The sequence below is a fragment of the Micromys minutus genome, assembly GCF_963924665.1.
Source record: "Micromys minutus genome assembly, chromosome: X".
NCBI classification, from domain to species: domain Eukaryota; kingdom Metazoa; phylum Chordata; class Mammalia; order Rodentia; family Muridae; genus Micromys; species Micromys minutus.
Window position 1 is genome coordinate 18747648 of NC_137970.1, and position 12001 is coordinate 18759648.

General features: G+C 38.0%; 1 protein-coding gene across 2 annotated transcripts in view; it reads left to right on the forward strand.

The window, feature by feature from the left end:
- The window catches only part of FAM120C (family with sequence similarity 120 member C), a 127784-nt gene that overhangs the window by 44593 nt on the left and 71190 nt on the right, over positions 1–12001 (forward strand). For both annotated transcript variants that reach the window (XM_080909596.1, XM_080909597.1), the window contains exon 4: positions 163–291. In XM_080909596.1, coding sequence (XP_080765722.1) covers positions 163–291 — 129 coding nt within the window. The remainder of the gene's footprint in view (positions 1–162; positions 292–12001) is intronic.

The following is a 12001-nucleotide window of genomic DNA, read 5'->3' on the forward strand; positions in this document are numbered from 1 at the left end:
TTTGGATGTCAACTACCTCTTCCAACAATTGTTATCTAGTTCTTTCCCCTTTTATTCCTCGGAGACTCTGGTAGACCATGCCATGGTGTCATTCATTTTTGGAATTTCTCTTAGTGGTCCAACTTTGACATTGGTATCCCTTACTGATCTTGCCTTTCCTAGGTCCGAGCTCATCAGCTGGTCCTTCCTCCTTGTGACGTCGTGATCAAGGCTGTTTCTGAGTATGTTAGTTCCATCAAAGACCCCTCAAACCTGGATGTGGTTGGCAAGGATGTTTTCAAACAATCTCAGGTGAGTTAGTCTTTCCCTTCCCAAGAATCACCAGCTTTCTTTAGTTTTAATTAAAAAAATTATTTTGGGTGCACACATGTTTGCAGATGTATGCATGCTCTGCCCTATGTATTGAGGTCAGAGGACAACCTGTTGCAGTTGGTTCTCTCCTTCCACCACGTGGTTTATGGGAATCAAACTCATGTAGCCAGGCTTAGTGGCAATTGTCTTCACTTGCTGACCCTTCTTGCTGGCCTTCACCAGCTGTCTTACATCTATCTGCCTGCCACACTACCCAGTCCTCTGTTCTTTCCTGTGGTCCCCAGTTTCCTTCTTCCTACTTGATTTCCCCTACTTACTGGCTGAAATTCTAAAATTCCCTTTAAAAAGGTTTAAGATCTGAATAGAAGGGGCACTTTGTTTTTGTTTTCTTCCTACTGATGATTAATGTGTTACAAACATATTCTGAAAAATTAGAAAACAAATAAGCAGCCTAACATCTCATTCTCTAGAAGCAAAGTATCCTAGGTAATGCTACTCTGTGGTTTCTTTCAGCATTACATGCTAGGTATCAAACCCAGGGCTTGACACAAGCTGTAGAATACAACTAAGCTACACCCTCAACTAACCTTAATGCTTACATAGTTTTAAATTATTTTTTTGTTTATTATTGTGTGTAAGCCACAGTACACATGTGGTGGCTGGGGGACAAGTTTGGGGAGTTGGTCCTGTTCTTGTACCATGTTGGTTCTGGGAGTTGGTGGCAAGTGCCTTTGCCCACTGATCCATTTCATTGTTCTTTATAATATAAAGGATGTCTTGTTGGAAGATAAAGTAGATAATAAAAAAGACTATTTTAAATGAGTCCCCATAAAGTAAGAATCAAAATAATTTCGAATCTTGGAAGAAAGAATCCCAACTAGGACTTTATGTTATAAAGTAATAGTTACAAAAATAAGTTGGTTTTGTTTGTAGCAATTTATTTGTGAAATACTTTTTAAAGTATTGTTTTTTGATTAACAATAGTTTTATTTTTTGTGTATGTGCATTTCTATGAAATCTTCAGTTATTGATTTATGTAATCATCATTAAAATCAGAATTCAGGAAAGTTGTAATCTTCCATTCCCCCTGAAACCCATTCCTAATACCTGGGCATTCTCTGTAACTATAGTTATGTCTTCTAGATAATACGACATGGGTGGAATCATCAAGTATAATAGTTTGAGAATGTCTTTTGTCATTGGACACAATACTTTTATGATTCTTTCAAGTTGGGCTAGAGAGACAGCTCAGTGGTTAAGAGTATGTACTGTGTGTACAGAGGACTGGAGATTACTCGGCAGCATCCATGTCAGGGAGCTCATTATTGCTTCTCCCTCTAGCTCCAGGGGATCCAACACTCTCTGTTGGCCTCCAGGGCCACTTCCATGTATATGGCACACACACACACTGATCCCCCTACACACACATGTGAAAAGAAAAATCTTACAGAAAAAAGAGAAATTTTAGGTTATTGAATGCTTTGGTGTGTGTGTGTGTGTGTGTGTGTGTGTGTGTGTAATTTTATGAATGTACAAACAGCTCATTCATCTACACATGCCTTTAAAGAATATTTAGGTTGGATATAAATTTAGGTTGCTATAAACAGAGCTGCTGTAAACACTTGCATACAAGTTTTTGCATTTTCATGGTGTAAATGTCTAGAATTAAGATTTCTAGACCATATGGTAAGTGTATATTTAGATTTATAACAATGCCAAACCATTTTTCACAGTAGCTATCTCTTTCCTTACCCATGCTTGGACAATATTTTCAATGAAATTTCTGTGCATGCTAGCACACACGTGCGGGGGGCAGGGGAGTGTGTACAGAGCGTGCTTGTGTGGAGGTCAGAAGAATCTTCAGGAGTCTGCTCTCTCCTTTACCATGTGGCATCCAACTCACATGGCCAGGGTTGGTGGCAAGCATTGTTGTGCTAGTCCTGATTTATGTCTAAAGTATTGTCCTTAGAGGCACGTACTCTAGCCCTCAGCCATACCCACAGTACTGATCATAGTTTTCATTTGTATTTATAAATGGCTCATTGTGAACTTTTGTTTGTTTTTGAGACTCACTAGGTAGCTCTGACTGTCTCCAAACAGTCTATCCAAACTACGTTGTCCTTAAACTTGCACTGATCTCCCTGTCTCTGCCTCTTGAGTGCTAAGATTTCTGGCGTGTACTATCATACACAATGAGCTTCTTTTTTCTTGCACTTACCATCCATTCATTCAACATTTTTACGTAGGTTCTAGGGATCAAACTGGGGTCCTGATGCTTACAAAGCAAGAACCTTAGTAATTGGACTAATTCAACCTTTATTTTTAATACACCAAATAATTGTAGAGTTCACATTTATATCTTTAGTTAATTTGTGTATAAGATACGAGGGCATTTGTCTTATGGTTTTACATGTGGTTATCCAAGTGTCTGAATACAGTTTGTACAAAGGACTATTTTTCTCCCTTGAATTGTCTTTGTGGTTTTTTTTTTTTTTTATATAAAAAAATCAGTTGACTATATCATTGCATTTCTGTACTTTTTGATTAATATGTATATAAATTGTTTTATCAAAATTACATACATAAACTTAATTACTAATAGCTCAATATTAAGTCTTGAAGCTGAATAGTGATTCTCCCAATTTTAGTCTTAATGTGTCTTTGTAAGCTCTTTTGCCTTTCCATATAAATTTTAGAAAGAATTCTTGCTTGAATTTCAGTTCGAATTCTGTTAAATATGCAGAAGAATTTTTTCCCAAATACTACTGATTCAGCCATAGGGCCACATGAATGTTGTGCCATCTCTCGTGGGGTTCTATCACTAGCCTTTTTTTTTTTTTTTTTACACTTTTCTTTTTACATAAGGTCTCACTATATTGCCTTTAATTAAATTTGTAGCTCAGTCGGGTCTTGAACTTGTGATCTTTCTGTCTCAGCTTCCCAAGTAGCTAGGATTACAGGTCTATACAGCTGAACTCAGCTGTGAATATTTGAATCCAGTAATATGGTAAATCCATCTTATTTATGCCTTCTTTGATTTTAAAAACATCTCTTCAATGTTTTATAGTTTTAGCATACAACCCCTGCATATTTTTTTAAATTTTGTTTTATCTTTATGTTTTTCCTTCTTTTCTTATGGTACTAGATAGTGACCTTGTGACCTTATGCTTGTTAAACAATTATTCTACAATAAACAGAGCTATGCTCTCAGACTCTGTACATGGTTTTTAGTGTTTATACGTAAATATCTTCAATTTTATTTATTGTAAAGACTACTATTTTGTTCATTTTTATTTATAACTACTCACAGAAATGACACTGATTTTTGTGTGCTGAGTCTTGACTTGGGCCTCTCTGTGCTCACTTGTTAGTTCTACAGGTTTTTTATAGGCTTTCTGGCACATTTGTTGTAGGTGGCTATATTTCTGAATGGGGATGTTTTATTTTATTTTTTTCAATTTGTGAACCTCCTTCCCAAACCTGAGTTAGTGTACTGTTCAGGATTTCTAGGAATGACAAGACTAGAATTCTTTTTCTTATCCCAGTTCTTTAGAGAAGTTATTCAGTCATTATTAAATATGATATGAGTGGTTGGTTTTATAGACATAAATTACTAGGACACACATGTGTTCTTTTAGTCTTAGTTTGGTAAGATGGTTCATTATTATTAAAATCACTGCATAGTATATTACATGTGCGTGCATGCCTGCATTTGTGACAGTGCACTTGAATGGTTTTCTATATGCATGTGAAATCCAGAGGTCAGTGCTAAGTGTGTTCCTCAGTCACTCTCTATTTCATTTCTTTTTAAGATTTATTTTATTTTAATTATATATGGGTGTGAGTATGCATACATGAGTAGGTGTCCTAAAAGGACAGGTGCCCTGGATCCCCAGGAACTGGGTCCTCTGGGGTAGTAGTATGTGGTAGTTTTGAAAAGATTTGTTTTATTTATGTGTCTGTGCACATGTGTGCATATAACACACAAGTGCAGTTGCCATTGAAGACAAGAGACATTGGCTCTACTGGATATGAAAATTAGAGGCAACTGTAAGATGTTCAGTGTGGGTGCTGGGAACTGAGCTTAGATCCTCTGTTAACCTCTAAACCATTTTCTCCAGCTTATAACAGTTAGCTATTAATCACTGAGCCATTTGTACAGCCCCTCTATCTTATTTTGTGAAACAGAGTCCCTCACTTAGCCTAGAGCTCACCCATTTGGCTAGGCTGGCTGGCTAGTGACCTCCAGGAATCCACCTATCTGCTTCCTCAGCACTAGGATTGATTGCAAATGTATGCCTCCATACCCACTTCTATGTGGATGCTAAGGAGCTGAATTTATACTTGGATAACAAACACATTTTGTTTACCAAGTCATCTCTCTAGTCAGTCATACAAATGTATTTTACACATCTACAATAGAATCATACTTTTCCTTAAGTCATCAGGATTTAGGATTGCTATATTTTATATCAGATCTCTCTGAAATATTTTGTGTTTTTGCAATTGAATTATTGGTATTTTACAGAGTGTGTTTGTATTGTATTTCATGGACAGTAGTTGTAGTTTTCGGGCTATGTTGAACTTTTCCCCCCCAAGATAATAAAGGCTCAGAAATGAGCTGGAAAGTCTGGTGGTTAATCTTCATTGTCAGGTTGACTGGATTTTGGTGTTTGCTTGCTTGCTTGCTTGGTTGTTGAGACATGGTCTCACCATGAAACTCTGGTTGTCCTGGAACTTGCTATAGACCAGGTTGGCCATGAACTCAGAGATCCTTCTACTTCTGCCTCCTGAGTGTTGGGATTAAAGCTGTTCACCACCACTGCCCAAATAAGATTTTTAACATTTACTTATTTGTATGCATCTGTGGTGTAGCATGGCATTCATGTAGATGTCGTAGACAATTCCCAGGAGTTGATTCTTTTCTTATATGGATTCAAACATAGGGCATCTGGTATGGGGACAAAGTGCCTTGACCCCAGCCATTTCACCTACCCCAACAAGACTAGATTTAGATTCACCTAGGAAACATGTCCTGGATAGTTCTATAAGGGCTGAGGAGTGAGCACTCACCCTAAATAAGAGTGCACCATTCCTATGGACTGGGGCCTTAGAATGAATGGAAAGGATGAGGTAAACTCATACTATAATTAATCTCTCTTTGTTCCCTGAATGTAGATGCAATGCGACAACCCCCTCATGTTCCTGCTACTACGCCATCCTGCCATGAAGAACTACATTCTCAAACTCTGAGATGAAATAAATCCTCCCTTATTTCTTGTCAAGTTGCTTTTGTCAGGTATTTGTTATAGTATTGAGAAAAGTAACAAATTCAGCAAGTGTTCCTTCTTCTATAGAGGTCAGTGAGGTAGCCCAGCAAGCAAAGGCAGATGCTGCCAATCCTATAACTTGAGTTTGTTTCCCTGAGTCCCATATTGTAGGAAAGAACCCATTTCTGAAGGCTGTCCTCTGATTTCCACATGTGTAGAGTGACATGGGCACATGACACAGTTAATGTAGTTTTTAAAAGGGTTGTATAAAGTTATTGTAAAATTTGTTCTTTATTTGTTTCATAGAAATTTCCAGTAATGTGTCTAGTGTGGATTTCTTTGAATTTAGTATGTTTAGATTTTGTTCAGCTTCTTGAATCTCTAACTGCCTTTTATTAAATTTTGAAAGTTTTTTATTCTTTCTTCAAGTAGATTTTTTGTTTCATATGTTTGTTCTTTATTTTCTTGACCTCAAAGGTATCAAATATATGTGTTTGGGCACATACGGATGTCAGAGGTCAATGGTAGGTGTCATTCTTCAAGAGTTGTCCATCTTTTTTACCCCAGGCAAAGTATCTTACTGGGATCTGCAGCTTGCCAATTTGGCTAGGAAGGCTGTCTGGCCAGTGAGCCCCAGGAATCCTAATTTCTCCCCCTCCCCAGTGCTGAGATTCCAAACATGCACCATAATATCTTGCTTCCTGCCATGGGTGCTAGCTTCCAAACTCAGGTCCATATGTATGCTAGCAAGTATTTTACCAACTACGTTGTTAGCTTCACAGCCTACCTCTTTCCTTACTAACCCATGGGGGGGCGCAAAACAAAACCTCACGATTTCAGATCTTTGGGTATTATTCAGTGGATTCCTATGGCTGTTTCTTTTCTTTCTTCTTAAATTATAATTTATTTTATTAAGGGCTGATCAGTTGATATTGGTCTTCCCTGCTCTCAGCATCCCTCAATTGCCTCTAGTTCTCTGTCTAAGGTTGAGACTTCTGAGCTTCCCTCTTCCGTGTTAGCTTAGCATGTCTGTTGGTATAGTCCTTACTTGGGTCACTTTTGTTTAGTTAACAATATTAGTGAGATTTCATTGATGTAACTCCATGTCATTTCTAGAAGATACACTCTCACAGCAAACTCCCTTATGCTCTAGCTAATACAGTCTTCCACTCCTTCTTCCATAATATTCCTTAAACTTTAGGTGAAGGAGTTGAGTTATAGATGTATCTGATGGGACTGGGCTCCATACCTTTGCATTTTTAATTGGTTATGATTTTCGGAAATGGTCTCAGTGTGTTACAAAGAGAAGTTTTATTGATGAAGGGAGAGGACTACACTGTGGGTATAAGGATAAATATTTAGAATGTAGTTAGGAATTACACTGGTTCAGTAAAGTGGTGGTTGTAGGTTCTCCTCCAAGATCCATGGCTTCACTAATCCTGAGTGGAGCATGATTTCCCTCAAGTCCAACTAGAAAGCTTTTGGTTACTGTCAGAGTATGCATGACAGCATTGCTTCCCTAAAGCTATTGTGCCATTTGTTCATTGTTGTGGTTCACATGTGCCATAGCTGGGTAGGTTTGTTGGTTGTTTCCCTCCTTAGGAAACTTGCATTGTGTCTTCTTGTACCATGTGAGCTAGTCCCCAGGGAGGAGGATTTTAGGTCAGTTCCAGCATGGGTCCTCTGGTCCATATTAGAAATGCATGATGTCTTTAGGAATAGGGACTTATATTTCACCTCTGGTGCATAATCAAGAGAAATAGCAAAAGCTTCTAATGTTTTGGGAGTCTCTTGGAAAATCCTGAAAAACAATCCAAAAGAGGATTTCTCCAGCTATTAAGGGTTTTTTAAATAGTATATGGCTCTTGAGGGGAGAATTTTTATCCCAGATATAAAATTTTCTATATGTTTTGTATATATATATATATATATATGTATGTATATATATATAATATATATATGTGTGTGTGTGTGTGTGTGTGTGTATGTGTATATGTATACAGACCTACCTTCATTATAGGTATTTTTTAAAAATGTTGTGTAGTGTTCCACATTTTTATTACCTGTTTGTCAGTTGAAACATTAAGTTGTTTCAATTTTCTAGCTATTATGAACAGAGTATCAGTAAACATGGCTGAGTAGTATATGTTCATATAGTAGATTTATTTTTAGCTGTTATTCTGGCTATTAATCCTGTCAGATGACAAAGGTTCTTTCCCCTTCTGTGAGCTTCCTTCTCATGTGATTGGTATTGTTTTGGTTTGGGGGAGGTGGCCAGGCAGAATCATTTTAGTTTTATGAACTTCTGTGTCAGTTGTTGGCATTAGTTCTTGGGCAAATGGTGTCCTATTCAGGAAGTCTACCAAGGACAATCCTTGGCTTGAAGAGCGGTTCTGAGGAAGGGATGTTTGAGGGCCTTGAAAGAAACAACTCATAGTCAATCATGGGCTTTGTATTCTGCTTGAGATGGCTCTCTAGAGAGCTCTTTATAGATAGCGGTTGGTTCTGAAGTCTGCTTGAGATAAATTTCTGCTTGAGGCAGCTCTCTGCTGCAGACAGTTCTCTGATTGAGACAGCTCTCTCCTGCCAGAAAAATTCTCAAAGCTCTCTAGATAGCTCGTGGATTTTCCAACCAAAGTTAGGAAAGCTGCTAGAAAAAAAATTTTTTAAAGAGCTGTGTTCACTCTCCAAGCAGTTCTCTCTGGGTAGCTCTCTGTTACGGACCAAAGCCCAGTCTTTTATTTATATATTAATTCAGTCATTTGTTTCAGGTTTTCTTTTTTCATTTTCTTTTTTGATTGGATATATTTTATTTACATTTCAAATGTTATCCCCTTTCCCTGTTTCTCCTCCAGAACCCCCCTATCCTCTCCCTTTCCCCCTGCTTCTATGGGGGTTCCCCCCTACCCACCAACCCCTTCCCTTTTCCCCACCATGACATTCCCCTACACTGGGTCATCTAGCCTTAGCAGGACTAAGGGCGTCTCTTCTCTTGATGCCCAACAAGATCATCCTCTGCTGCATATGCAGCTGGAGCCAGGGGTCCGTCCACTTGTACTCTTTGGATAGTGGTTTAATCCCTGGGAGCTCTGGTTGGTTGATATTGTTGTTCTTATAGGGTTGCCGCCTACCCTCCATGCTGTTAAAATCTACTTTTGATAACCCCAAAATTTCACTTACTATTTCCTGTGTTTCATTTGGGCTGCTCTTAACCCGGTTGGGCAGTCCTCAGGGCCATGTTCTCTTGGCTCTTAGCCAATGGCAGCTCTCCTTACTCCTTCACACTCTTTCTCTATGGCAGCTTCTCTCTTTTTCCTCCTCCCCATCGTCCTTTTCTATTACATGTCTGCTTCCTTCTGCTCATTTTCTGCTTTTTGTCTTTTCTCACAAAACCTCAACCCCACCTACACCTCTTCTGCCTAGCCATTGGCTATTAGTATCTTTATTCATCAATCAGAATTAACTTGGGGGCAGGGTTCCAGGGGCTATGTGCAGACTCCAGGTCTTGGGGGCTTGCACATAGCATTGCAGTAGACAGTAAAATACAAAACCTCAACAAACCGTGGCAGACAGGACATTCCCCTGAAAGAGGAACATAAACTAAGATATATAAACAAGCTTCACACCTAGCAACACTCAACATTCATGGAGGCCACTACCCTGCTGACTCTTCTCCGGGGGCAGGAAGCTTGTCATGTTGTCCCTTGTGCAGCCATACAAGACTCAGCAGAAATCCTTTGCTATGCTTACATTATGTAGAATACTGTCTGTTTTATTCTAGCAGCTTCAGTGGTCTAAGTTTCACATTTAGGTCTTTGATTCAGTTGTAGATAATTTTTTTTGTAAGGTAAAAGATATGGGTCAAATTTTACTCTTCTACATGTGGACATCTGTTTTCCTAGTGTCATTTGTAGAATATACTTTTTCTCAATTGTAAATTTTTGCTGAATTTATATGTACTCATGTTTGGGTTTTGAATTTTGTTACAGTGGTCTACATGTCTATTTTTGTGCCAGTATATTGTTTTTATTACTATGGCTAGACAAGAATAGTTTGACTTCTTTCCCCACTTGTATCCTTTAATTTCCTCCTTATGACTCTAGCTAGTGCTTTGAACAGTATATTGAAAAGGAGTTTGGATAGTCCTATCTTCCTCCAGATTTCAGTGGAGTTATTTCAAGTGTTCCTCCATTTAGGATTATGTTTGTTGTGAATTTCTCATATACTACTTTTATTGTGCTCATGTATGTTTCCTATACTCTTACTTTCTCTAGGACATTTATCATAAAAGGCACTTTTCCCCCAAATGCTTTTTCTGCATCTATTGAGATGATCATGTAGTTTTGTATTTAAGTCAGTTTATGTGATTGTATATTACATTTGTTTATTTGCATATGTTGATCCATCCCGCATCTCTGGGATAAAGCCAACTTAGTCATGGTACATATTTTTGCTTTTTGTTTGCAAGTATTTTATTGAGCATTTTTGAATCTGTTTTCATCAGAGATACTGGCCTGTTGTTTTGTTTTCTTCTTTGTTGTGTCTTTATCTGGTTTTGTTATTGGAACGTAACTGGGTTCATAGAAGGACTTAGGGGTGCCTGTATCTTCTCTTTCTTTCGTCCGTCTTTCATTCTTAATAGTTTAAGAAAGATTGTCTGTAGATCACCTTTGTTTTTTTATCTTTTATATTAGATACTCTGTATTTACATTTGAGATGTTATCCCTTTACCCCGCCCTGATCCCATCCCCTTCCCCCTCCAGTTGCCTTTACAAAGGTGCACTTCCTTCTGATCCCCCTCTCCAGCCCATTGCCTTGTCATTCCCCTGCATTGGGACAACATGCCCTCTCTGGAACAAAAGCCTCTTCTCACATTGATGCCAGACACTGCTATCTTCAGATACACATGCAACTGGATCAATAGGTCTTTCAAAGTGCTCACAGAGGTTGGTGTTTTACTGCATGGGAGTTTGGGAGGGTTTGGTTGGTTGATAATCTTGTTATCTTCCCATAAGTTTGCAACCCCTTTCAGCTCCTTAGGTCCTTTCTTTAGCAACCCCATCAGGATCCCTGAGTTCAGACTGATGGTTAGCTGCAAACATATTCAGTTGTATCTATATGACTCTAGCATAGTCCCTGAGGGGGCATGTAGATCATCTTTGAAAGTCTGGTAGATTTCTGTTGAAAATGTATCTGACCCTTAGATAGACTTAGCTGAAAGGCTTGTTACTATTTCAACTTTCTAATTTTCTGTAGGTCTTTCAGTACTTTGGCTATAACTCGAAATGTGTCCATTGGTTTTAGGTTTTTTTAACTTAACAGAGTACAGGGTTAAAAAAGATTTCCTTATAATATTATCACATTACTGATTCTGTTGATTTGGGTCCTCTCTTTATTTTTGTTAATTGAGCCAAGTCTGTCGATCATTTTTAGTTTCTCAAACAACTAGATCTTAGACTGTTTTATTGTTTCCTTTTTTTCTTTTCCCTCCTCATAATTGGATACTAGCCCCAGAAAGATCTGAATACCCCAGAAACAACGCACAGGCCATATGAAGCTCAAGAAAAACAAAGGCCAAAAAGTGAAAGCCTCAGTTCTTCTTAGGAAAAAAAAAAATAAGTGTATAGCGCCCTCTCAGAGTGTGGTACACCTGGACCTTAAATCATTAATAATCCAAGAGCTAAGAATATAGCCTTGTGGCAATTTTTGGTATTCAAAAATCATTATGTTTAATCTATACACACCAAGAAAACTCTGGCTGTTTCCATGTTACATTCTGTTCTACATGTACTTTATGCTTATGGTAACTAGTAAGATTTCAATGCATACTATCAACCCTCTAAAAGAGTTAAGTACTGACAAAATATATTCATATAGTGTTATGCTAAAATGCCTTTAAAATCTGTACATATATCTCCCTTTTTAAAATAATGTTGTAAGAGAAAAAAAAGAAAACAGGTTTTTTTTTTCTCATACAATATATCTTGGTTATGATTTCCCTTTTCTCTACTCCTCTCAGTTATTCCCCACCTCTCCTCCTATCTGATCTGCTCCATTTCTCTCTCTCATTAGCAAACAAACAGGCTTCTAAGGGATAATAATGAAATATAAGATAAAACAGAAACTAATACATTAGAATTAGATAACACAAACCAACAGAACAAAAAGGGCCAAGATAAGGCACAAAAATCAGAGACCCACTCATTTACCCACTCAGTAATCCCATAAAAACACAGAATTGGAAGTCCTACTATACGCACAGAAGACCTGGTGCACCCCGGGTAGGTACCGTGCATAGTGCTTCAGCCTTTCTAAGTTCATATGAGCTGTGCTCCGTTGATATAAAGGGCTTTGTTTTCCTGGAATCCTCGATCCCCTTTGTTTCTTATACTCATTCTGTCTCCTATTTCTTAAGATTC